This window comes from Triturus cristatus, chromosome 2_1 (genome assembly GCF_964204655.1).
Source record: "Triturus cristatus chromosome 2_1, aTriCri1.1, whole genome shotgun sequence".
NCBI classification, from domain to species: domain Eukaryota; kingdom Metazoa; phylum Chordata; class Amphibia; order Caudata; family Salamandridae; genus Triturus; species Triturus cristatus.
The window spans coordinates 468,049,759-468,077,710 of record NC_140581.1 but is presented as its reverse complement, the minus strand read 5'-3'; the positions used below and the strand labels follow the sequence as shown (position 1 = coordinate 468,077,710).

Here is a 27,952-nt window from a genome sequence, read left to right as displayed (position 1 = left end):
CAGGCAGGCTTAACTTCAAAGACAGGTATGTAAAGAATTTAAAAATACCATTTCAGTAAATAATTAAGACAACACAAGATAAAAATCAAACACCAATTTATAAAAATAAAAATATTAAATGACACCAAAACGAAAAAAATCCACTGTAGGGAACCAGAGATTAATTTTTAAAGATGAGTCACTTTCTAGTGCTTAGAAACCAACAGTGCCCCTTTTAATCCTTTCGTTTTCTTTGACCGGGACACACCTTTAGAAACTGTTCTGGAGAATCTCACCAAATGTGTGGTGCGCCTTCTCCAGCAGGCGGCGTCCAGTTAGAACTCTTTCCTGAAGTTCTGCTTGCAGGTCCCAAAGTATCCAACACACAATCCAAGGTTCTGAAATCTCCAAGAGGGTCCTTGAAAGTGTGAAACTTTAATTTCGCAATCCACTTGAACAAAACCCTTACAAATCCACTGGTACTCCAGGCTGGGAACTCTTTGTGGGGATGTCCAGGTGAGCTCTGTTAACCTGTAGCTTGCAGGGAGTCCACTCTTTAGTCCTTTTGCAGCAAGGTAATCCACAGGACTGCAGTTTCAGTTGGTGCAGTCTTCAGGAGGTCAGGCCTTAGAAATCTTCGCACAGCAAAACTTCTCAGCAGGGCACTTCTTGCTTCAGTACGTTTCAAGCAGCAGATCTGGAGGGCTCTGCCCCTCTCAGATACTTATTCAAAATTCTCTGGGTCAAGCCACAGGTCACTTCTGACCAATGAGAACAGGGTAACTCCTCATAGTTATGACCACATCCTGTATAGTGTGGCAGTATTTTGTCCCAGAGTGCATCAAATCTTCCAAATCCATAATGGCTGATTTTCAGGCAAGGAGGAAAGAGCTGGCTAAACACACCCCCTGGGATGGCTTATTTCCATGGACTCTCCCCCGACCATCTGCACATACCTTTCTTAAGCCTAGCCCTGACTCTGGGTCAAGAGTGTAAAAGTAACTGACACCCAGGCCTCCGCTCTGCCTTTGAAGAGCATGGTTTACGACTCCACCCCCTGGCCTGGCATTCCTATGGACCAGCACACTACCCTCCCAGCAGTGTTGGTAACCCCAGGGGCTCTTTATCACCTATTTAAAGCAGCCTGGCTAATCCACTTAACTCTGACCAATCAGGGCAGACCACTGGAAGGCTGAATTTGGACTTACAAGCAAGAAAGTCGTATAACTTCTTGTATGTACACTTTCGGAGAAATTCAACAATATAATATTGTTGGATTTACGACTACCATTCGGGGAAGTCTTTGAATGGTCAGGCTAGTCCTCTCCTATCAATAGTTATTAATCAATAACTTCCTACCATGTTAACTTATGGGCCAAGGGATTTGCAATGGGGAAAATGAATTGGGCCAGCTTTCTAGCACCAGGGCTTATAAAAACATATTTTATAAGTATTTCCCTAATTTCTACAAAACCCCCACCCCCTGTGCAACTAGGGGAGACTTTAGGGGTTCTGAATCTGCAGAAATATGGCAGATCCTCCTTACCTAGTGCTCCTAGCATCAAAGTCGAATTTGAGCAGCACTTTAACACAATGTGGGGAGTGAAATGTGAGATTTCACTTTACCCAGGCATATACAACTCATTTTAGAAGGGTGTACATTATAGATAACTGACGCCCCACCCCTGGGATACCTAGGGGAGACCCTGGGGGTCCCTAATATGTCACAACATTGAAGGTTATCCATTTTTAAGTGCCCCTACCACCAAAGTCGAGTTTGGGCACAATTTACTTTTTAAAGCAGTCCTGGCACCCAGGGCTGTTTTTAAACTGACCTCAGGCTTCAGCAGAACACACATGCAAGTGCAGAAAAAGCTGATGGCCTCTAAACTGCCATGCCCCAAGGTACTGGGGACTTCTAGGTAGTTTCGATCCCCTGCCCTATTATATACTAGGGGCTTTTGATGTAGGTCATGCCAATTACAGGGGTACCCCACCATACCATAGTGCACCCTAGTGTATGTTAGGTGTTTTAACTGTATTCTAATGTGTTCCTTTCAGCTCAGCACTGGCCCTGGGCAGGCTCTGCCCAGGGTCAGTCAAAATCAGTTACCACCAGCATCAGTCAGCAAAAAGTTGAGGGGTGCCCAGGGCACAGGATGACTTTGCAACAGGCAGAGTGGCCCTTTTCAAAATGATGGCTCTTCCGCGCCTTTTGTACATTCTCCAAAACACCCCCTTGTCCAGTCCCCCCGGCAGTTTTGAAAAAAATAGCTCAGGAAGTTAGAACGCTTCTGTGGCAGGGTGGCTCACCCAGAATAGCACTCCATAAACTACAAAAAGGAGTGTACGATGCTGGCCTAGCGGTCCCAGATGTTACACTTTACTACTGGGCTTCGCAATTGCTGGTTATAAACAACTGGATCCACGCAGACGTGCACGAGCCAGCCTTTAGAGTAGACAGAGCCAGCATGCTAGGAGGAAATTGCGAATCAATCTTGTACTCCCGTAAAGCACGTCCGGAATGGCCGACACACATGGGGGTAGTTGTGGGGTGTTGGAGGGAGGCTAACAGATACCTGGGCTGGACAGAGAAATTAACTAGTCAGACTCCACTGTGAGCAGAGGAGGCGGTGAAAGAAGTGGCCGCCCTTGTGGGCTTTAGAGGGTGAAAGCTGATAGGAATTGAATACCTTGGAGACGTGTGGAGGCTCCGCTTGCCTTTGAGGATCTACAGCAGGAATATAATTTAAATCAGACACAGAGATAACACTATCCAAGACTGATGCATGCCTTGCAGCAATATATCCAATGTGGTACCCACGTTCCAGATCACTCCCACCTGGAGGATAGGTTGTTATTGGACCCCATCCCGGAAAAATCGACATCCACGATATATCGCAAATTAATAAACAATGTGCCAGACCCCCTGGTGACCTTGCGTGTGACATGGACTGACGACCTTGGGAACATAGAGGATGAGGAATGGCAAGAGGCAATACAAAGCCCAAGGGAAATTGCAATCCACACACAATTTAGACTGGTGCAACTCAAGATATTGCACCGTACCTACTATCCACGCACACACTTGTATAAATGGGGTAAGGCGCATACAGCGCTCTGGGTCAGGGGTTGTCAATGTGAGGGGACTTTCTTTCACATTCTATGGGAATGCCAGGAGATTGCCCTATTTTAGCAGAAAGTCACAGATGTAATGTCTAGGGTGTCAGGAGGGACTGTCCCTATGGATGCCAAATAGCTCCTTTTGATGATTCAAGTAGACAGTGACTGGCCCAGACACGTGGGAATATGGTTGGTACTAGCAGCCGGGATTGCCAAAAGAAACATCGCAAGGAGGTGGGAAGCGCCTTCACCACCGTCGCTGAGAGAGTGGGAAAGGGACCTTGACTGGTTCCAATGAGCCGAGCAAACAGTTTACAAAAGTAGGGGCTGTGTCAAAAAGTGGGAGAAAATATGGAAATCATGGCGTCAATATAGAGCAACGTTGGGAGTGGAGTGATACGCACCAGCCACGTCTTGCTGGAGGGTGGGGTGGGACTGTTGGACAAGGTTTTTCGTCTTCTGTCTGTGGATGTCGTCCGTGGCGAACCTGGGCTTTTGAAGCCACAAAAGGTATGGGACCTCCTACATATAATTGTTGCATTGATGAAGCTAAACCATGTATCAATGCATGTGATTAATGTAAAGTATGGTCATTTGAGCAAGGTTAATAAAAAAAAAAAAGATTTCCCAAAAAATAAACATTTCCAAAGCAGATTAATAACTAATTTTTACAGGCAGGCAAAATATTGAAGATCAGAGAGCAATATATTAGCTACCATTTAATTTCAATGGTTCTTTTACTTACAAGATGCTCGGATGACATGGTAGGTGCCATTTGTGAAGTGAAACCATCATACTGAGTAGCATCCATATGCGGAGAGGTTGTTTCTGGCTGGAAAGATACTGGCTGACTTGGCCCAGCATCTTCCCTTCGGTTTGATTGATCTGTTGAAAATAAAGAATACTTTAGATGCTGCAAATATGTACAGATATACCGCAACATATATTCCTTATTATTTTATTCTTTGAATGTGTGAATAAAGCTGCTTCAAATGTCTCTGGCTTGGGGTCACCCTGTCAACATGTACCAGGTTAGTCACTGCTAGATGGATCAGAGGCATTGCTTAGGACACGCAAGATTAATTTGCTGCATTAAAAATTAAAAAAAGGATGACAACAATTTGAAGAAATTCACTTTTAGAGCTAGTTAATTATTTTACAAGCGTCAAAGACTAAATATATGCCAGTTATGACAAGTGAACTTTCACATTCACTTGACCCTAAGAAACTGAAGAACTACAGGATGTACCCTGATCCTGTTGGACCTATCCGGCAGCTTTGACACTGTTCCCCACTCTGTAATAGTGGCCGTTCTGGTTGAACTTGAGATCAATAGCAAGACTCACTAACTACTTAATTCTTTTCTGTCAAACAGAACTCCAATGGTTGTTTGTGATCCATTTAGGCCTAGCCCTTTTTCACTCCCATGTGAATTTCTCAAGGCTCTTCCTTGTTCCTACCTTCTTTGATCTGTATTCATCTCCGCTGGACAGCCTTATTAGATCTTTTGGGCTCTCATTTCATTCTTATGTGGAAGACGCACAGATTAGTGTTAGCGTCTCGGATGACATTTACTCAGCCACTGGCAACTTTCTAGATTTCATGTGACCAGTAAGGAGCTGCCCGAAATCCAGCTGTCTTAAGCTGAACAGAGAAAAGAAAAAGGTTTTGTTGCTCGACACGGAAGCAACCTTTTGGTCCAAAGGTTGGCGACCAAAGGAGTTAAGTGACTTTGCAGTGCCAGTTAATTCTACAAAGAACTTTGAAGTTGATTGAGACTTAAAAGATTGAAAATGCTAGGGATTTCTTGTTGTCTCTGGTAACTTTAAAGTATGGATAACCAATTACTTGTGCAATGAGTCTTCAGTGTGAGAAAAGGATACAATCTTTGGGTTAAGTCATCTGTTTCTGTAAATTAAAAAGACAGATAAACATGACAAGAGGTTATTATGTTGGCTTGATAGCGCTAATTTAATTATAGCGAAAGGCTGCTTTGAAGACGGTCATCTAAAAAATCTAATGATGTGGTGTAATGGAAAACCAGCCGCAACAAATTGCTATATCATTGTTTTCTATAGCATTCATCCTTCCCTCCATTTTGTTTCTTTTAAAATTGGGCAAGAAAGTAAAAATAGAGTTTACCTTTAGTGTTATCTCTTAAACTGTAGTTTCAAATTTGTCAACGAAGTCTGCTGGTTAGGAAACTATATCGGAATAAGTTTGTGAGTAAATGTATCTATGCTTTAGTTCTCTATATAATTTCACATAGATTCTTCTATTATGTGACAGACTGGTTTAACCCCTTACATGCTCATGACGGAACCACTCCGTCATGAGCCACGGGCGCGCTGTGCTCATGACGGAGTGGTTCCGTCATGCTGCGGCCGTTGGCGGCCGCTCCGCCCACGCGGCGCTGTTTCCCCGCCTGTGCGGGCGATCAGCGCAAGTGGGTGGAGTCATGACGGAACCACGCCGTCATGAGCACAGCTCGCCCGTGACTCATGACGGCGTGGTTCCGTCATGAGCATAGCGGCGACGCGCTCACCCCAAACCCCCCCAGCGCTGCGGCGGAATTCGCGCCGCAGCGAAGGGGTTAAGAAATTTAGGCCAATATAATTCCCCAGATCTGTTATTTCCAAAGAACTCTAGATAAATCCGATTATCTGAAAAAAAAAAAAAAACATTAAATAAATGTAAATATATATCTCAAACCCTAATTAAAGAATGAAAAAAATACTAGGGTACTAGAAAGTGTTGATCCGTATTACTTTGGGAACATAACGAAGATAAAATAGGGCTATTCAAAACTAATTAAGTTGCTATTCACAACAACCAAAATAGAAGAGCACAATTTTGACACAGAATAGCCTACGCGCTAAAAATGAGTGATTAATCGAAATTCTGGTCCACTGTTTTATTGTTTCAGGGGTTACTGGCAACACAACAGAGTACCTATCCCAGTAACATCTGTGGAGGGAGAACACCACCTTAATCAAAATAAATAGTTGAATGGGCTCAATTTTCTGGGATTACTCTCTCACAGCCAATATTGTATTTGTTTCAAGTTAATGACATTTTTAGATCAACTAACTCCTTTAAATGTTCCTGTACCCACAGACCGGATGGTCTTCTAATAACACTAATTAAAAATAATTCCTTGATCTGGGCCAAGCTATCACAACCTTTATTTACTTATGGTCTAGCTTACTCTGTCATTTCTGCTTCCTGTAAGGGAAAGTTAATAATTTCAGTATTTTGAAAAAAAGGGAACAGCAGATTGTTTGTAGAACCTTTGTAGAATATCTTTTTTAAAATTTTATTATTGATCATTTCTCAAATAAGAAAAACAAACAAACATTGCAATGAAATAAACTACACAGTGCAAAGGCAGGCATCTATACAGGACACGATGCGAATAATTTGTTTTTTTTTTAAATCCATTGGGAGCAGATTAGGAGTACGCCGACAATCATAGAGGGACATAGCTGTCGGAACATAAGGGAGAGGAGCATTGATAAGGGGTACAGTGCAGCACAGTCATATAACAGATCAGTCCATCACGACATCCGAAAGAACAGGAGATTAAATGGTGGGCACTGACAGTAAGTAGGTCGTGAGGGGTGACCAAATGTCCAGTGACCATGATGGGGCAGGCAGTTCCTCAGCATAACATATTAATTGAGCTCTACAGTATGTCAAGTCCTGCAACCATAGCTTGATAGTGGGGGGCAACCTGCTCTCCCAACACATGGAGACCCTCCGTTTGGCCACCAGCAGCGCAATAGCCACAAATCGCCTACAGGAGGCCTTGACATCAGCAATAAGACCGAGGAGACATAACTGAGGGGTACAATCCAAAGGGAGCTCAACCATTAGGCGCATAATCTTTATAACATCTTCCCAATATGAAAAGACCTTGGGACAGACCCATGCTAGGTGATAGAAATCAGCATCATGAGCCCGCAGCGTTTACAGGCGGCAGAGTCACGCAGACCATATTTGTGCAACTGGGCAGGTGTATAATACAGCTGATGGATATATTTAAAGCGAACCATCCGCAGATTCCCATTCGACGTTAAGCGCCCAGTGAGGCGACAACAACTCACCCACTCATCCTCAGTCAAAGCACGCGGCACAACAACATTCCATTTATGCAGTGCCACCACATCGGAGGTAGCAGCTTCCCGCTGCGATATCAGATAGAGCCTAGTGACCAGTTTCACCCTGGAGGGAGTAGTATATAACAATTTCAGTGCCTCTAGCGTAGGTGGTTCAGCAGGAAATTGCGGGTACAGCCCACGCATGGCCGACCTCAATCTTGTGTTAGTGAAAAGGTGCATAGCGGGGAGAGGACAGTCAGCAGCCAAGGATGCTGAAGTGATGAATTGCCCCCCGGGGTATACGTCTTTCATGGTCACCAAGTTCATGTCTTTGAGGATCCGCAGAGCACCCACCTCAGTGGTAACCGAAAGACATGTATGATGAAGCAGGGGCATACCGGGCGCATAAAGTGGCAGCTTCTGCGCTCGCCTACCCAACTCCCGCCAAGCCTTAACCATGGTCTGAACATTGTCAAACTCCCCCTTTTCAAACACTGTGTGAGTATTAACAATCATGGCCTTAAGTGGTATGGGGGGCACCGCCCCAGCCTCGACCGCCACATGGGGAATATAAGCAGGGTCATGTTACCAATAATACGCAAAGTGGGCTTGTGCACACAAATAGTACAACTGAATATCCGGTGCCGCAAAACCCCCCCAGCTCATAAGGGAGTGCAAGCTTTTCCCACTTGAGACGAGGTTTTTTGCCCCCCCCCACGCTAGTGTAATTAAAAGTGAGCAAAGGGAGTTGAAAAAAAATGGCACGACAGATGTATCGGCACGTTTATAAATAGATACAAAAAACGGGGAAGGATTACCATTTTTATTAATGCTAGACTGTCGGCGAAAGAAAGGGGCAACTTAACCCAGCGGGCGACCTGCTCTTCAAGACGCGTGATAGCCACTCCATAGTTGGCTCGCACCACCTCCTGGGGATCACGGTGCAACCACACCCCCAAATATTTCACTGCATCAGTGCACCACACCAGAGGGAAATCTAAATCAATGGGAGACGTACAATCCGTTAGGGGCAATATTATGGATTTAGACCAATTTATGCCTAGCCCTGAAAACGACTCAAAGCGGACATACTCCCGAAGGAGCGGAGGTAAATAGAGGGTGGGCTCACGCACATATAGCACCATGTCATCTGCATACATGGAGACCGCCAAAGGGCGCTGTAGGAACCGCAACGCCGCCTGGGAATAACGCTGCCTCAAAATACAGGCCAAAGGTTCAAGTATGAGCGTAAACAGCAACGGGGAGAGCGGGCAGCCCTGTCGCGTACCACGCTGTATAGGGAATGGCTGAGATAGGTTACCATTAACTCTCACGCGCGCTGTAGTGCAAGTGTAAAGCAGTTTTATCCAGTTGGTAAAGACAAAGGGTACCCCCCCATCCAATGCAAAATCGCAAGCATGTAGGACCAGGAGATGGAATCAAATGCCTTAGCGGCGTCAAGGAGCACTGCCACCGCAGGCAACGTAGGTTCCAGGACATGCATAACCGCAAAGAGCGTCCTAAGATTATGGAAGGTGGAGCGGGTCGGCACAAAGCCAGATTGATCCGGCAGAACCATGACTGGCAGAAGCAGCTGCAGTCTGGTAGCCAGGACTTTAGCTAATATTTTAACATCTGTGTTGATTAAGGACAGCGGTCGGTAGGAGTCGCAGCTATCGGATGGTTTGCCCGGCTTAAGAAGTGACCACCAGCGCTTCACGCAATGTCGGAGGCAGGCATTGAGTTTCGTAAGCCTCCTCATAGACCTGAAGCAGGCATGGGGCAAGAATGTCAATATAGGTTTTTATAAAACTCCACTGGTAGGCCATCAGAGCCAGCAGATTTACCATTAGGGAGAGCAACAATCGCATCCCGTATTTCACCAAGGGTGAGAGGGTGCATTAAAAATTCCTGCTGTCCCCGAGAGAGCCACACCAACGCGATGTCATCCAAGTATTACTATAGTTCAGCTTCAGTTGCAACCGGGCGACGAGCATACATATCCTTATCAAATTCAGCAAACGCTTTCAGAATATGGGAAGTATCATCATGGGTAGCGCCACCAACTGTGATCGAGCTAACCATGTACACACCCCCTCGAGGCTCTGCCTGGCCGACCCCTTCCCCATAATATCTGGCCCTGCTTCTCCGCGACATGTGGTGCACCTCTTGGTCTGCCACCTCATTATATTCTGCAACTTTTTCTTTAATGAGGGCTAACACAGACGGTCAGGTGTGCTCTCATACCTCCGACCCAGCCCCTTCAGTTCACGCTCCAGCGCAGACATTGTGCCCCTGAGCGACCGAATAACTCTTGCCTGGAGTCCAATGCAGACCCCACGTATGATCACCTTGAAGGCTTCCCATAGTGTCCCCACCGCATCAACCGATTCGGTATTTCTCACGAAGTAGTCAGTAATAGCCTCCCTAACACCCTCACAGAACACCAAGTCCAGCAAGGCGGAGGGTTGAAGTCCCCACTGGAAGGGAGGAGTGTGTGCAGGCAAGGCCATACGGATGTGCACAGGGGAATGATCAGAGAGTGTCCTGGGTAAATTCTCCACATGCACAGTCCAGTCATTTGTGTCACGGGTCAGCAACCAGAGATCTATACGGGACCAGGCAGAACGAGCATACGAGTGACAAGTACCTTCCCTGGTGCAAGGGTGACGCAAACGCCAAACATCTACTAGCCCTAGCGTCAATATACCGTCCCGCAGAGCCGTAGCCGCCCGCTTAGGAGGCCGATCCGCAGTTGACACCCTATCCATATCGGGGTCCAAAGCCACATTAAAATCACCCCCACAGATAACAGTGCAAGGAGGCAATTTATAGAGTTTCCTCCATAGATCCTCATAGAAGGCAGGATCGTCGATGTTGGGACCATAAACATTAACTATCACTAGAGATCTACCATACAGTGTACCCTGCACTATGATGTGTCGCCCCGCCATCATCCAGTGAGAGTGGTACAAAGGGGGTGCCTTTTTAAACCAGAATCATTACCCCCCCGGGCATAAGAGGAGTAGGAGGCAGCAAGCCGCACCCCAGCCCATCTGGTGGCAATAGTAGATACCGCCTGCTTGGTAAAATGTGTCTCCTGTAGGAGAGCAATTCGAATGCGGTGACGGTCAAGGTAGGAAAGCACCTGGCAGACCTTCCGCGGATTATTAAGTCCCCTTACATTCCAACTAAGCCAAGATATCGTCATGTCATCAGAGCTAGTCATGTCCCGACAAGGAGATGCAGAGTTCTGGTACAGCGCTCATAAACAGCCCCAAACTTTACCCCACCGCATCCGCAGTGCTCTACCAATGCACAATTCAGAACATTGCAAACCCCAACAACATACCCCACTCACTCCAGCAGCGTAAATCTGCCGTGACACCCCAAGAAATAACATAGAATAAAACACACCGGAACATGTTGCATCACAGTCAAAGCATACAAATATGATCGCCAATCTGGCGGTAGCGCAACTAGCGCACAAGAATGTGTCAAAGCAAAAAAAAAAAAACTTTGTGGGGATTTCCCATGCCTGCACAAGAGGTACTGAGTGCCTCAACCCGATCCTCAGCTCTGGAGATGCGCTGTTCGGCTGCAGCCAGCTGCGCGCCATGCTTATCCAACTTGGATGCCATTGTGTCCATACATAAATTCAGGTTGTCAATTTTGGCATCAATAGTGTGGAGGCTCTGCTGCATGGACGCCATCATGCACTCCAGCCTGGCGCCCGGGCCCTGTGCAAGATCGGGCTCGGAGTCCGAAGTAGTGGGAGTGTGGGATTTGGGGTGCTTTTTGGTTTCAAAAGTGAGTTTGCTTTGCTGCTTGTCTGTGCGCCCCATGTCTAATCCAGAAAGCTACCAGATGTATGTAGGCCAAAAATAGCAGCGGCGGATAATGCCAGAAGGAGACTATCAACCCTGCCCAATTAAACCTTATGACAATTAAGGGGGGTATCGTGAGGTCAGTAGAAGGAACAAACAGCGCAACGGCGCCATCACCAAAAGTCTCAGGACGCAAGTCGTGCCACCAAGCTGCTGGGTATACGCATAGTAGGCGCACAATGCTGAACAGCCCGCCAATGAATCAGTGTCCGTGGAGCAATGAAGGCACCGGGGGCCACATGATACAGAAGGGGGAGGACGTGATCACCTCCCTAGGCCCATCCGCCGTCAGCAGCCACACCGTGCAGCCGCAGGCCTCAGAGACAGGCAGGGCCCTGCGTCCAGCACCCACAAAAGTGGCCCCCACACAGTATGTCCCAAAAAACCAGGCACCCCGACAGTCACGCAAGGATGCGCGGGCAGGCAGTAGCAGGGTGCAGACAAGCAGTGGTCATAAAATGAGTATGGGCAGGCAGACTTCCTGATTGCAGGGCAGGAGGCTAGGATCACTCTCACCCACGTGGCGACATACAGCAGCCCCTGGCAGCAACGAAGCAGGCCGAGCAGAGGCCCGGTAGGATCCGCCGCTCCACCTTCCCCGAGCAGCAGCGGGTGGCCGGGGGGAGGGGGCAGCGCCGCCTCCGACGGCACACAGCAGACGTCCGATGCAGGCCGGCAGAGTCCCCCGAACACCGCAGCGGCCCCTCCGATCCCAGCCAGAGACCGCAGCCACTCATCCGGGATCGAGCAAGCGCAGGGCAGGGGGCCCGCCTCCACGTCACGGGCCGCAGGCAGCAACAAAGCAGGCCGAGCAGAGGCCCGGGAGGATCCGCCGCCCCCACCTTCCCGAGGAGCAGCGGGCGGCCCGTGGGAGGGAACAGCAGCGCCTCCGACAGCACACAGCAGACGTCCAATGCAGGCCGGTAGAGTCCCCCGAACACCGCCGCAGCCCCTCCGATCCCAACCAGAGACCGCAGCCACTCACCCGGGATCGAGCAGGCGCAGAGCAGGGAGCCCGCCTCCACATCACAGGCAGCAGGCGCCCAGGACACACCGCTCCACTGGGTAATCACTATCGGAGCAGATCTGGCACAGCTCCGCAACGCTTCAGGGGGTCGCCCCGCCTCACAATCAATGAAGCGCTGCACCTGGCCCAGCACCGCAGCCGCTCCACCAGCAGGTCTTCAAAGGGTGCCGCGCGCACCCGCCATTTCACGCCGGATCTCGATGAGGGGCAGAGACGCAGGTAAAATGCAGCTGCATACAACAAACAGACAGCAGGAGGTTCTCCAGACGGTAGGGAGGACAGATCTGATCCGTGATGCCGTGGATGGCACTGATTGCTAAGGATAATAGTCTGATTGTAGTCTCGGCCAGCAGAGCTGCACTAAGATGCGGCCATCTTGCTCTGGGCTCTCTAGCGCCCCCCTGTAGAATATCATTAATAGACACTACTGGGAACATTTTTACCAAATTCATTTTAGATCAATCGAGTCTCTAGGGTCATTATTGTAAAATTATACTGGTAGAACAATTGGATTTCAAAACACCGCCTTGTACTGTAGAAAACTGCCTCTCCCTTACTTTGATTATAAAGGGCATAGCAGCATTTAGAAATTAGTAATGCCTTTGATAAAGGAGGGCCACAGTTGTATTGGGACAAGTTAGAAAAGATCACATAATTGGACATGAGGTTTCCCGCCACCCACTCATTTTCAGAGGGCCTCATCCATGAGAGATTATGTAAGAAGTGATATTAAAAATGAAGAAATGGCAACATGGATCACACTGACTGAGAGATTCGTAAAGTGCAATAAATGTAAGGCATGCTAGCATGTGTCAACATTACAAATCTCAAAACACCATTCAACAAAAATATTAAGGTCAAAGGAAGGTGTAGTTTTTGGTGGGGAACTACAGAGAGTTCCAGTAATGTGGTGTACCACGGTTGTCTGGGCCAAGTTGGAGCAACTAGGATAAGAGTTAGTGCAGTAGTTTGCGCACCACCATTGGAACGAGGGGGAGAGGTGGAAAGGCGCACGCAAATCTGCCTGACCAATTCATCCATATCGCATTGCCTTTGGAGAATGGGCGTGGATACCTCGCGGCGAAGCTTGGGCATTTGGCGTTTTTGTGCGTGGCAAAGAGCTCTATCTCTGGTTGGCCCCACATTTGAAAGAATGGCTGAAGAACTTGTGGATGAAGTTCCCACTCGTGAATCTGTTGCGTTTGACGGCTTGACAGAACGGCTATGGTGTTTTGGACTCCTGGGACATGTTGAGCTAGGAGAAAGATGTTCTGGGGTATAGCCCATCTCCATATGCTCTGTGCCAGTTGAGAGAGCTGCAGAGAGTGTGTCCCTCCTTGTTTCTGTATGTAGTACATGGCTGTTATGTTGTCTGTGCGGACTAAGGCAGCTTTGCCTGATATTTGTTTTTGGAAAGCCTTTAAGGCTAGGAAAATGCCTAATAGCTCCTGGTGGTTGATCTGGAGTAACGTTTGTGGAGGAGTCCACCTGCCTTGCATGGTGTGATGTAATAGGTGCACTCCCCAGCCAGAGAACAATGCGTCCGCTGTCATGACTATCTGTGGAACTGGCTCTAGGAACGAGCGCCCTTTGGAAAGGTTTTTGATGAGAGAGTGTTGAGGCTGAAATTTGGTTATGAGAGCTTGCATGCTTGCTATCCTGGCCGGGTTGGGATAGGCTTGTGCTTTTGAGGTGTCTATTGTGGCACCGAGGTATTGTTGTATGCGAGACGGTTGTAAATGAGACTTTGCTTAGTTTACTGTGAACCCCAAGTTGTGGAGTAGTTGGATAGTGGTATGAGTGTGATGTACACACTGACTGTATAAGCAGGCTTTTATGAGCCAGTAGTCCAGATATGGGAAGTCGTTAATGTGTTGTCTTCTTAAGTGGGCTGCCACTACCGCTAGGCACTTGGTGAATACCTGTGGTGTTGTTGTGACTCCGAAAGGGAGCACTTTGAATTGATAGTGTTGTCCGTCCACTACAAATCTTCGATATATCCTGTGAGCTGCGTGAATGGGAATATGGAAATAGGCGTCCTTGAGATCTAGAGTAGCAAGGAATTCGCCTTTTGAAAGAAGAGGAAGGACCTGCTGGAGTGTAACCATGTGAAAGTGGTGTGATTGTATGTACAGGTTTAGAGGTCTGAGGTCTAGAATAGGCCTGAGAGAGCCGTCCTTCTTAGGTATGAGAAAATACAGGGAGTAAACTCCTGTTTTTTGTTGGTGCAGGGGAACTGGTTCTATTGCACCCTTTTGTAGGAGGGAGATCACCTCCTGCTTTAGCAGAGATAAGTGTTCTGACGACATTGGGCGTTGTTTGGGTGGTATGTGTGGGGGGGGGGGGGGTAGAGGTAAGTTCCAGACAGTAACCTGATTGAACTATTTGTCGCACCGACCTGTCTGTAGTGATGTTGGTCCAGACAGGCAGGAACGGTTGTAGTCTTCCCCCGACCGGAGTGGAATGGTCTGGGGGAAGTGGAGGGAAGTCATTAGGTAGGGGTGGAGGCAGAGCGGGTGTTGTTGGTCTTGCCTTTATTATGGTTTCCTCTGTAGCCTCCTCTCTGGTAACCTCTGGTAAACGTAGACTTGGAGGGAGCCTTGTAAGAGGTGGAGGGGTTGTCTGGGGAGTAGCCTCTGGGGGTGCCCTTGTAAGGTGAGCGACGAAAGGAACATCTGGGAGCTTGCAACTGCAAGGCTCCCATTGATTTAGCTGTGTCCGTATCCTTGTTCATCTTTTCAAGGGTTGAATCTACATTTGGGCCAAAAAGGTGCTCCTGATCAAATGGCTGGTTGAGTATGGAACTTTGAAGTTCAGGTTTAAAACCCGAGATGCGTAGCCAGGCATGCCTACGCAAAAGGACACTTGTGTTTATCGCTCTGGAGGCGGTGTCTGCCGCGTCAAGAGCGCAACGGATGGAGGTGTTGGTGATAAGCTTACCCTCCTGTATGAGTTCATTGGCCCTGTGAAGAATTCTCTTCAATAAGTACAACATGCAGCGGTAAGTTTCCTTAATTTATTGAAATTAGGAGATCAGCATTAAGTCATCTGAACAAGCCTGAGCAAACTGTCCTTCTGTGGAATCTGGACCACACATGCTGTGTTCCAGATTCCACCCAAGAACTGCAGAATACCACACATCTCCCATCTTCACAAAACATTAGAAAGATTCAATAAAAACCAAATGCAGATTAAAATGTATAGCATCTTAAACATGAGCTACAATTACCTTAAAGCAGAAGAAGAATGAACATGAAAAACCTTATACACTCATATCATAAGCTTTGCACCATATAGGTGCAGGTCTCCGTCTCACATTAACATGGCTTCTCCCATAACTGGGACAACATTGATTAGCTTTCCGCCAGTTCATATTTTCACGTGAAACTTTTTGGTCTTGCAATGGATGAACTCCACCGTTAACATCATTAGAAGAAAACCCCTTTGGAACTTTCACAACTTTTGAAAAACTCCAAACATTACCATCCGTCAACTCCACCACTTGTCTCCCAACCCTCACAACCTTCATGGGAGCAGAAAACCGAGATTCACCTGTCCTCACAATTCTCCCTTTTTTCACATGCACCCAATCATTAACTTGCACAGGACAAGAGGAAACTTTGTTTGAAACTTTGTCTGAATATTTAACCATACCATAGGACTAGATCTATATCAGGTTTTCTAATTTCATTACCTTTGTACATCAAATCCCTCATCCATCTCCTACTCAGATTACATAAACTCTTCCTACCTCTAATTTTTTCAAAGGGAGATATATCACCTTCATTTCTGGGTGTGTTCCTATAATTCCAAAGTAACTTATTTATGGCATCATGGCAATTCTTCCCATTGCTAATGGCAAGTTGTAATCCTTCTTTCAATACCCTAATCCATCTCTCTACAATTCCATTGCTTTGAGGATAATAAACAGAAGAACGCTTATGTGTGATACCATGACTCTCAAGGAATGACCTCATTTCCACAGAAGTTAATTGCACCACATTATCAGTTATTATAGATTCAGGAAAACCTTCCTTCTCAAATACTTAGTTTAAAAACTGAATAACAATTTTAGAAGTAACCTGTGGAATTAATTTAACCTCAGGCCACTGAGATAATTGATTAATTAAGACAATAGCGTACACAGGATTATGACCTAAACTCATTGGTCCAGCAATATCAAGTGACACACACTCCTACACTTGTGTAGGTCTTGAAACAGGAGCATGATGATAAACCAAAGTTTTTTGTGATTTATCACTAATATTGCATTCAATGCAAGATGTAACTTTTCTCTCAATGCATCTATCAACAGCAGGCCACCAGAATTCACTCCTAATTCTCCTCTTCATACTGGTCATACCAGGATGTCCTTCATGAGCCATATCTAAAACAATTTCTCTGAAATCACGAGGCACCACTAACTGTAGACCCCTCATTAAAATGTCTGTACCTCAGATGTACTATTTTTCTTGTCTGACAATTCTTTCATGCCTAACTTCATATCTTCGAAGCGATGAGCAATATCAAGAGCTTTGGGAAGAGTTAGATCATCTGCAGAAAGTAACTTTTCTTGTAACTTAGTATCAACAACATTGTGTTCCATCTGATCCTGTACCATCTGATCGTGAAATGTATTGTAGTTGCATTTGGCAGCCAATATTCTTAAATCGTTCACAAAAGTATCAATAGGTTCATTAGTTAACTGTTGTCTACTAAGAAACTTGTGACGAGCAACAACTTTATTCAGTTTTTTGACATACTGTTTGTCAAGTTGTTTAATGGTATTTTCATAAACATCAATGTCATCATCGCTGGAATTGTCTGTAGGTATGGGAGGTAAATGACTTAATACTAGTCTTCCTTCAGCCCCTAAACAATGTTTTAAAATAGCAAATTTGCGTTTGTCAGTATAATCATCGCCTCCAATCGCTTCAGTATATGCTTCTAAGCCTTCTTTCCATTGTTTCCACTCCAACGGAGGTTCTCCTGGCGAGGCTAAGAATGGGGGCAGAGCATTAAAACCTTCTATGTACGCAATATAATTTGAAAGTGTACCAATTAGATACAATATTAAAAACAAAAAAAAAATATTGCTATTACCTGACCACCAAGTATGATTAATAAATTGACAGATTTAACAAAACAAATATACTGTGTGTCAGCGATGAAATATACTCCAAATAACGATATGATCTTGACACACAAATAACAATACTTTTGTTGTGTGTATCAACGATATACTTAGAAATGAAGTTTAAAGAAAATGACATACATTCAACACGAAAGGTTTAGCTGTGTGTATCAGCGTAGGCTTGAATACGTAGGGACATGTCGTTTTAAATTAATGAAGCTGTGTGTCAGCGAAGACTGGAGCTGCAGCAGACAGGAAGCAGGGTGCTAGGCAACCCTGATTGTGATGTAAACGCTAGGCAATATGCAAATCTTTTGCCGTCAAGAGTAGCGTCATAAAGATGATTGATTTGCCTAGAAACGCTCATGCATCAGCGCGTGATAGGAATGCCAGCAGAGTTCCAGAGCGCAAGACACCATGCGCGTGAAGAAATGCCGAATCAACTCTTGAGCGCGCGTCACAGCATGCGTGCGTGCATGAAATGCCGATTCAATTCTTGAGCGCGAGTCACGGCACGGGAGGCACAGTCAATAAATACAAGTTCAAAGAAAAATTGCTGAAAGTCTCACCATAAACAGCACAATGCTGGGATTTTCAGCGCTACCTCTGTGATTACGAGGCCATCAAGCGGCATATTTTGAAGTGAATATATAACTCACGAATGTTAACCGCCTCACAATCTGCATACGATGCAGGGCTTCAGGCTTGAAATCTTCAGGATTCAGTTTCCCTTGTCGTCGCCAGTGAAGAATCCTCTTCAATAAGTACAACATGCAGCGGTAAGTTTCCTTTTTAATTTATTGAAATTAGGAGATCAGCATTAAGTCGTCTGAACAAGCCTGAGCCAACTGTCCTTCTGTGGAATCTGGACCACACATGCTGTGTTCCAGATTCCACCCAAGAACTGCAGAATACCACACCCTGTTTTTGTATTTATCTGGGAGGTGCTGCATTATGGACTCTAGTTCATCATAATGTGCCCTATCATACCTGGCTAACAGCGCCTGAGTGTTGGCGATGCGCCATATGTTAGCCACCTGTGAGGCTGTTCTTTTGCCGGAGGAATCCAAGAGTTTAGACTCTTTGTCGGTGGTGGAGCATCACCTGATGTCTGAGAATTGGCCCTCTTCCTAGCATTAGAAACTACCAGGGAGTCTAAGAGTACTGGGCCTTTAATGTAAGCTGGGTCTGCAGGGGCCGCTTTATATTTTTCCTCGATCCTGGGGTTAATAACTCGAGCCCTAACAGGATCTTTAAAGACTTCAGGTGCATGCTTAATAACCCCTTTAAACATAGGTAGTATTGAGGTGGACCTTTAATTGGTGTCAAATGTATCCATTAGGAAATCCTGCTCTATGGGGTCTGTATGCAAGTCAACCCCGTGGTAATGGGCAGCTCTGTGGACGAGCTGATTAAATTCCATGGTGTCCCGTGGAGGGGAAGGCCTGGAGGAGTAGATGTCATCCTGTGGAACATTAGGGACATTTGGCATGTTATAATCATCCCAAGGGTCTGGGGAAGAAGGTGGACTAGGATACCCTATTGGCACATCGTCCTGACCCTCCCCTATGTCATCCAAGGTGTTAGAGGAGATGTGGCAAAGTCTCTCTTTTTAGGTGGTGGAGCCGGAGCAGGCGCATCTAGTGGTCTTTTCCTAGAACTAAAAGTTAATTGACCAGTTTTAGGATCCCTTATTAGAGTCTTTTGAGCAGGGTCTGGTGTGAACCGCTCTTCTGCTGGAGGTTGTTCTTTAGGTGCCGAGCGTTTCGATTCCGCAGGCTTCTTCGGCACCGACTCTGTAGTGGTTCTGTGTTGTTTTGGTTTGGAGCTGTGCGTTTTTACAGTCTCCTTGGCCTGTCGAACTTGTTGTTTTTTCGGTTCCGAGGCTCTCCTTGGGTCTGAATCCGAACCCTTTGGGAGTGGTTTTTTGTTCGACTCCGAATGTCTTTTCAGTATCGACAAATCGGTGCTTGTGGGTTTTGATGCCGTGTGCTTGGATGTGGAAACAGCTGTCTGCATGGAGGAGGAGGGCTGTTTCTTTTTCGGTGATTGTGTTTCGGTACCGACGGCAGGCTGACTCGAGCCCGAGCTGCCTGAAGGCTTAGTAGGCTTCTTTGCCGGACCCGAGGGGAAGCAGTCTCTCGGTGTGCACCTGGGCCCAAAGGCGAAGGTGTGACCGAACCCTTTTTCAATGGTGTAGGGAGGGGGTCGGGGTCGACGTTCTTACTTACGACCCTCTGCACCAGAGTGATCTCTTCGACATCGGAGTCATCGGGTTCTGAGGCGCTGACGAGGCTTTCTTCGACCCTCTCTCGCTCCGGCACGTCGACGCCCTCTTGGAAGATGTCGCCGGGGATTGATGTCGACGAGCGAGCCACAGTTCTTCGAGCGTGTCTGTCTCGAATGGCCTTTTTGGAGCGGAAAGAGGCACAAGCTGGACAGTCTCTGGCCTCATGCTCTGGTGAAAGGCAGAGGTTGCACACCTCATGCAGATCGGTGTGGGGAAACTTCGACCCACATTGAGGACACTTTTTGAACGGCGTCCTTTCCATGAGCCAGAAGCCAAGACCCAGGTAGGCCCGAAGGCCTTAGTCGACGATCGGAATCGAGGACTTCGATTTGGAGAGATGTGCAACGATTAGGGTTCGCGATCGAGACAATACCGTTGAAAGGGTGAAGAATTGCACGTCGAAAGTGGAATCGGTAACTGTTCCGAACTGGAGCGCAACAAACACATCCGAGCCCGATGGCAGAAAAAAAATAAATCGGAGGATAGAGCCGATGCCCATGCGTAATGTGGTCCAAAGGAGGAGTCACCTATCCAGTGACTTCCAAAGACTTTTCCAGGACAAAAACAAGTGCAAACATCCGGGCCCAACACCAGATGGCGATCTATGCTAAGTGTGTGATCTGCAGCTCATATGCCTCGAACATTTCATTTCATGACCGTTTACATTTGATCTATATCATTTGGATGAGTTGTATATGGTTTAAATTGTATTTACAATACACAAGCACTGATCTTATGTTATATGATGATGCCAATTGTTTGCACATTGGGCGTTTTTGTATTTAGCACACTAATCTCAATGTTGAACATATCATGACTTTAATTGCTGTGAGCAATTAAAACACATAGATGTGTTTTGCAGCCTGAACAGAGCTTTGAAGCAGCCACTAGTGTGCCGGTCTCAATCCTACCTGGAAAGAGAAATAAGGAATATGCTACTTACCAGTATGCATCTGTTCTTGGCATGTAGAGCTGCAGATCTACACACTTTTGCATAGATCGCCATCTGGTGTTGGGCCCGGATGTTTGCAGTTTGTTTTTCCTCTTGGAAAGTCTTTGGAAGTCACGAGGTCGGTGACTCCTCCCTTGGATCGTATTGCGCATGGGCTTCAGCTCCATCCTCAGATTGTTTTTCGCCAACAGGGAAAGATGGAGCGTAGTAATAACAGTGAAGAAACCCATGTGTGTTGTATCTAAATAAGATAGATTGGAACAGATACCGGTAGCCGGGGAGGCGGGTGGGCGTGTGTAGATCTGCAGCTCTACATGCCAAGAACAGATGCATACTGGTAAGTAGCATATTCCATTCGAGGCATATGAGCTGCAGATTACACACTTTTGCATAGACTATATAGCAGTTCCCAACCTTAGCGGCGACCACCAGTATCTGTTGCAGTGGTTTGAAATAGTGTTTTTAGTACAGCCTGGCCCACACTAGCTTGTTGCTTGGTTTGCACATCTACACAGTAATGTTTAGTGAAAGTGTGCTGTGTTGACCATGTAGCTGCTTTGCAGATATCTAATAGGATGTTCCATAGAAAAGCCATAGAAGCCCCTATCTTTCGTGTAGAGTGGGCTTTAGGGGGAACAGATAGCGTTCATTTTGCTTTGTGGTAGCAAATCTGTATGCATTTTACAATCCACCTAGCTATCCCTGATTTTGAGATGGGGTTGCCTTTGTGTGGTGGAGAGAAAGAGACAAATAGTTGTTTGGTCTTTCTGAAAGGTTGTGTTCTCTGGATATAGTAAAGTAAGGCCCGTTTGACATCTAGCGTGTGTATAGCCCTTTCTGCAACAGTTTGAGGTTGCGAGAAAAATACCGGTAATTCTACAGATTGGTTTAGATGAAAGGGGGAAATGACTGGGTAGGAATTTTGGGTTGGTACGGAGAACAACCTTGTTCTGGTGCATTTGGAGAAAAGGTTCTTGTATAGTAAGTGCTTGTATCTCACTGACCCTTCTAAGGGAAGTGATGGCTACAAGAAATGCGGTTTTCCATGTGAGAAATTGCAGTTCGCATTTCTGCAAAGGTTCGAAGGGCGGTCCCATTAGCCTTGTGAGAACTATATTTAAGTTCCACACAGGTGAGGGTTGTACTCTGGGGGGAATTATTTGTTTCAGGCCTTCCATGAAGGCTTTAATGGCAGGCACTCTGAAAAGTGATAGGTGCTGTATGTTCTGTAGGCAAGCGGCAATTGCTGCGAGGTGTAGCCGAATGGATGTATATGCTAGGTTACACCTTTGTAGATGGAGCGAGTAGCATATGATGTGTTGTATAGATACGTCTAGAGGATTGATTGTGTTGTTATGGCAATAAACAACAAATCTTTTCCACTTGGCAGCGTAGCAGGCTCTAGTGGTAGGGCGTCTAGCTTCTCTGATGACGTTCATACAGTCAGGGGGAAGGTTAAGGTATCCGAATTCTAGGATCTCAGGAGCCAGATCGCAAGGTTGAGCTGAGCTGGGTCCGGGTGTCTGATCTCTCCATGGTTCTGGGTTAGGAGGCATGGTGAGAGGTGTAGCTTTTGGTGTGGTACTACCGAGAGTTCCAGCAGCGTGGTGTACCACGGTTGTCTGGCCCACGTTGGAGCTACTAGGATCAGTGTGAGGGAATGCTATTGTAGCTTTCGCACCACTAATGGAATTAGTGGGAGAGGTGGAAAGGCGTACGCAAATTTGCCTGACCAGTTCATCCATATCGCATAGCCTTTGGACAATGGGTGTGGGTATCTGGCGGCGAAGCTTGGGCAATTTTTGTTTTCGTGGGTGGCGAAGAGGTCTATCTGCGGATGCCCCCACATCTGAAAGAACGGGTGAAGAACCTGTGGGTGAAGTTCCCACTCGTGGATCTGCTGCGTCTGTCTGCTGAGCAGATCTGCCATGGTGTTTTGGACTCCTGGGACATGTTGGGCTAGGAGAAAGATTTTGTGTGGAATTGCCCATCTCCAAATGCTCTGTGCTAGTTGAGAGAGCTGTGGAGAGTGTGTGCCGCCTTGTTTTTGAATGTAGTACATGGCCGTCATGTTGTCTGTGCGAATGAGGACTGCCTTGCCTAAAATCTGTGTTTGAAAGGATTTTAGGGCTAGAAAGATTACCAGAAACTCCAGATGGTTGATATGGAGTAACTTTTGTTGCGGCGTCCATGTGCCCTGCACTGTGAGGTGTAATAGATGAGCTCCCCAGCCGGAGTGCGATGCGTCTGTTAGTATTATTTGTGGAACCGGGTCCAGGAACGGTCGACCTCTGGAAAGATTTGTGGTGTTCCACCACTGCAGAGAGCGATGGGTGCGACCGTCTACCAACACCAGATCTGTCAGTTGCCCCTGGACCTGGTTCCATTGGCGTGCTAAGCACTCTTGGAGTGGACGCATCTGGAGTCTTGCGTGAGGCACTATGAAAATGCAAGAGGCCATCATCCCTATCAGTTGCATAAACACTCTTGCTGGAAGAGAGTGTTGAGGTATGATTCTGTGACGCAAATCCTGGCAGGATTGGGGTAGCCTATGGCTTTTGAGGTGTCTATGGTGGCACCGAGGTATTGCTTTATGTGGGATGGTGTTAGCTGGGACTTTTGGTGGTTCACCGTGAAGCCTAGCTGGTGAAGTAGTTGGATTGTAGTGGCGGTGTGGTGTACACATTGGTTGTAGGACGTGGCTTTTATCAGCCAGTCGTCCAAATATGGGAAGACGTGAATGTGCTGTGTTCTGAGGTGTGCCGCCACTACCGCTAGGCACTTGGTGAATACCCTTGGTGCTGTTGTGACCCCGAATGGGAGCACCTTGAACTGGTAGTGTTGCCCGTCCACTACAAATCTGAGGTACTTTCTGTGAGCATGGTGTACCGGAATGTGAAAGTATGCGCCTTTCAAGTCCAGTGTGGTGAGAAAGTCGCTCTTGGAGAGGAGCGGAAGTACCTGCTGAAGTGTTACCATGTGAAAATGGTCCGAATGTATGTATGTGTTTAGAGGCCGGAGATCTAGAATAGGTCGTAGAGTCTCGTCTCTTTTTGGTATTAGAAAATATAGGGAGTAGACCCCTAAATTTTGCTCATTGGCGAGAACTTGTTCTATTGCCTGTTTTTGTAGGAGGGAGATTACCTCCTGTTTTAGTAATGTGGACTGTTCTTGTGACATTGGGCGTTGCCTGGGTGGAATGTTTGGGGGGTAGATGTCAATTCTAGGCAGTACCCTGAGCGAATAATTTGGGTCACCCATTTGTCCGAGGTGATGGTCTCCCAGACCTGAAGGAAATTTTGTAGCCTGCCCCCGACCGGAGTGGGATGGTCTGGTTGGAGCGGGGGGAAGTCATTGGGTAGGCGGTGTGGCAGAGCGGGCGGTATTGGTTTTGCCTCTGCCTTTATTGTTATTGCCCTTATAGCCGCCTGCCTCTTTGATAACCCCTTGTGAAGGTGGACTGAGTGGGGGATTTGTAGGAAGTGGACGCGCTATTTGAGGAGTAGCCTCTAGCCGTACCCCGAAAGGAAGAGCGGCGAAAGGAGCGCCTAGGAGGGTGTGACTGCAGGGCTCCCATAGATTTCGCCGTATCCGTGTCCTTCTTCATTTTCTCGAGGGCCTCCTCTACCTTTGGGCCGAATAGGTGTTCTTGGTCAAAGGGATGATTTAAGATGGAGGCTTTCTGTACCTCAGGTTTGAAGGCTGATACTCTCAGCCAAGCATGGCAACTGAGGAGGACGCTAGTGTTAATGGCCCTGGAGGCTGTGTCTGCTGCGTCTAAGGTACAGCGTATGGAGGTGTTAGTTATAGTCTTACCCTCCTGAATTAATTCATTGGCCCTATTTTTGTATCTTTCTGGGAGGTGGTGCATTATGGTTTCTAATTCATCATAATGCGCTCTATCGTATCTGGCCAATAGCGCTTGAGTGTTTGCGATACGCCATATATTGGCTGCCTGTGATGCAGTGCGCTTTCCTGACGCGTCCAGTAGCTTTGACTCTTTGTCAGGTGGTGGTGCTTCGCCTGACGCCTAGGAGTTTGACCTCTTCCGTGCAGTGGAAACCACTAGGGAATCCGGTGGCGCTGGCCCTTTGATATAGGCAGGATCTGTGGGGGCAGCTTTGTACTTTTTCTCTATGCGTGGGTTAATGACCCTAGCCCTGACTGGGTCCTTAAAAACCTCTGGCGCATGTTTTATCACCCCTTTGAGCATAGGTAGTATGGAGGTAGACCTATGTGCGGTATCAAAGGTGTCGAGGAGGAAATCCTCCTCTACTGGGTCAGTGTGTAGCTCTACCCCGTGATAATGTGCCGCCCTCTGAAGTAGGTGGTGGAAACCTAATGAGTCTTCCGGTGGAGATGGCCTGGAAGGGTAAAGGTCATCTTGTGGGACGTCTGGATTATTGTAGTTGTCCCATGGGTCTGGGGATCCTGTAGGGGTGGGGTCTTGGGGCACATCCCCTGGATCGTAATATGGGTCCCCCTGATCATCATAGTCTGGAGACGGGGTCGGGGAGCGATGAGGTGGGGGTGGAGAAGGCGGAGGTGGAGAGGGTGGAGGAGGTGGGGAAGGAATTCTGAAAGGGGAGGTAGCCGAGTCCTTCCTCTTTGGAGGTGGAGGCGGAGCCGGTTTGTCCAAATGTCTCTTTTTAGAACAGAGTGCCAAATGTCCAGTTTTTGGATCCTTGGTAAGAGTCTTTTGCAAGGGATCGGGTGTAAACAGTTCCTGTGACAATGTTTGTTCCGTCGGCGCCGAAGGTTCCGGGGCCGATGACTTTTTAGGCTTGTCCGTGCCGTGCTTAGCACTGGGCTTGGGAACCTCCAATTTTTGGTCGGCGCCGAGGTGGGCTTCGGCGTAGAAGTGTCGGTGCCGAGGGCCTTATGGGGTTTGGCCGGTACCGAAAGGCTGGGTTTCGACACCGAGGACTTTGGTGCGGAGCTCGGTGTTGAGGTAGAGGCCGGTCTCTTTTTCGGTGCCGAAGTGTGTTTCTCGGCACTGCTGGATGGCTGGCTCGAGCCCGAGCCGACGGAAGGCTTGTTTGGCTTCTTCACCGGGCCCGAAGGTGGGGTGTTTGAAGCAGTGTCTCTGGTCTTGCCTAGGCCCGGAGGCGAAGGCGTGACCGAAGCCTTTTTGGGTGTCGGCGCGGGTGCGGGAGGGGGTATAGTACTCGCGACCCTCTGCGCCGGGGTGATGTCCTCCACATCTGAGTCGTCTGCTTCGGAAGCACTGACGAGGTCCTCTTCGGTGTGCTGCTGTCCCGGATCTTCGACGTCGTCCCCGAAGATGTCGACTGGAACGGAGGTCGAGGAGTGCGCCATGTTTCGTCTGGCCCTTCGATCTCGAATAGTCTTTTTCGATCTGAAAGACTTGCAGGCCGGACAGTCTCGAGCCTCGTGTTCCGGGGAGAGGCAGAGGTTGCACACCTCATGAAGATCGGTGTGGGGGAATTTGGACCCACATCGAGGGCACTTCATGAAAGGAGTTCTTTCCATCAGCCGGGACCGGAGCTTGGGTAGGCCCGAAGGCCGCCGTCGACGACTGTAATCGAAGAGAAGGTGATTGAGGAGATCTGGATCTGAACAATACCGCGATGAGCGAGGATTCCGCTTCGATCGTCGAACTGGAAGCCCATGCGCAATACGATCCAAGGGAGGAGTCACCGACCTCGTGACTTCCAAAGACTTTCCACGAGGAAAAACAAACTGCAAACATCCGGGCCCAACACCAGATGGTGATCTATGCAAAAGTGTGTAATCTGCAGCTCATATCTCTCCCCCCCCCCCTCCCCCTCCCCCCCCCCCCCCCCCCAGGGCCCCCAATTGGGCAACATCTGTAAGCGGACAGTAGCGGGACTGTGAAATGAAAAAGGAGTGTGATAGAGGGTGCTGACATATTTAAAGTGTTGATTGGACAGGACTTGTGATGTGGGGATACCCTATTCTGGTCTGAGGGCGCCTGAGTCAGATCCCTAGAGTGAAGGTTCCTAAAGTGGACATGGCAACAAAGTCTGCAGGCCAGTGCCATGTTAGGAAAGGTGTGAAATGCAGGGATAACTCTTATGAGCATATATAAGGCAAGAAAAAAATTGGGGCGCTAGAGTTGCTTTAGTTCTCCACGCCAAGCTATGAGTAGGGTTTTCACAGAGCATTTGTAATTGGCCTGTGGCCCCAGGCACTTACTGTCATCTGGACATGTAGCGGGGGAAAGGGAAATAATGCAGCACCAAAGCAGTCTTGTTTTACTACCTTTGTGTAGTACAAAATAGTAGATTGTTATGTATTTTTTTCTATGCAAAATTAAATAAATGTTTATTGGGTGTGCGCAACATTCTGTTACCTAGAACTTAAGAGCTGAATATTTATAATATTCAACATTAAATGCATTGTGTCTTAATTTGTTAGCTACTGTGTAACACATATTATAAACAATTTTAAATAAATTACAAACTAGTTTTCCAATCCAAGTGGTTCTTAATAAAGTCTACTATTAAGGCTCCCAGTTTTCTCTTTTTACTGATTTTTACAGATAAGAACAGACAGAAAACCATCTATTTTCCAGCCTGTATTTGCTTTCAAATATGGAAACATGTGGAAAGAAAAATGCTACTTACGTAGTAAGCATCTGTTCCTGGCATGTAGAGCTGTCGATTCACATGCTTTGCATACTCCTGCCATCTAGTGTTGGGTCCGGATGTTTGCAAGTTGTTTTTGTTCGAAGAAGTCTTTCCAGTCACGAGGTAGGTGACTCCTCCCTTCGGTGATAGTGTGCATGGGCATCGACTCCATTATTAGATTGTTTTCCGGCAGAGGGTGAGAAAATTAACTTCGGAAGTGTAGAATCGAGATGCCCATGCGTATGAATGTAAATTAAGATCTACAACCACTACAGGAAACCGGGGAGGTGGGTGGGCGCATGTGAATCACAGCTCTACATGCCAAGAACAGATGCTTACTGGGTAAGTAACATTATCCATTCGAGGCATGTGAGCTGTAGATTACATGCTTTGCATAGACTATATAGCAGTAATCTCCCAAAGCGGTGGCTAACCTGTAGTGGCTGTAGTTGTTTGAAAAAGTGTTTTAATTACTGCTTGGCCTACATTTTCCTGATGTCTTGAGGACACATCTACACAATAGTGTTTCGTGAATGTGTGCATTGTAGACCATGTTGCTGCCTTACAAATGTAAGCTATGGGGATATTTCCCAAGAAGGGCATAGTAGCCCCTATTTTGTGAGTGGAATGCACCCTGGGGGGTACTAACAAAGTTCTCTTTGCTTTAGTATAACATGTCTGGATAAATTTTACAACCCATTCAGCAACCCCTGACTTAGAAATAGGATTGCCTTTATGAGTGGGAGAGAAAGCAACAAACAGTTGCTTTGTTTTCCTGAAGTCCTTGGTTCCTTCTATGTAGTAAAGTAGAGCTCGCCTAACATCAAGTGTATGTAGAGCCTGTTC

The 27,952-nt window shown here is 47.2% G+C and overlaps 1 protein-coding gene across 3 annotated transcripts in view; it reads right to left on the bottom strand.

The window, feature by feature from the left end:
• Nucleotides 1-27,952, bottom strand: part of POC5 (POC5 centriolar protein) — a 373,162-nt gene that overhangs the window by 146,887 nt on the left and 198,323 nt on the right. For all 3 annotated transcript variants that reach the window (XM_085632288.1, XM_085632289.1, XM_085632290.1), the window contains one exon: nt 3,848-3,987. In XM_085632288.1, coding sequence (XP_085488414.1) covers nt 3,848-3,987 — 140 coding nt within the window. The remainder of the gene's footprint in view (nt 1-3,847; nt 3,988-27,952) is intronic.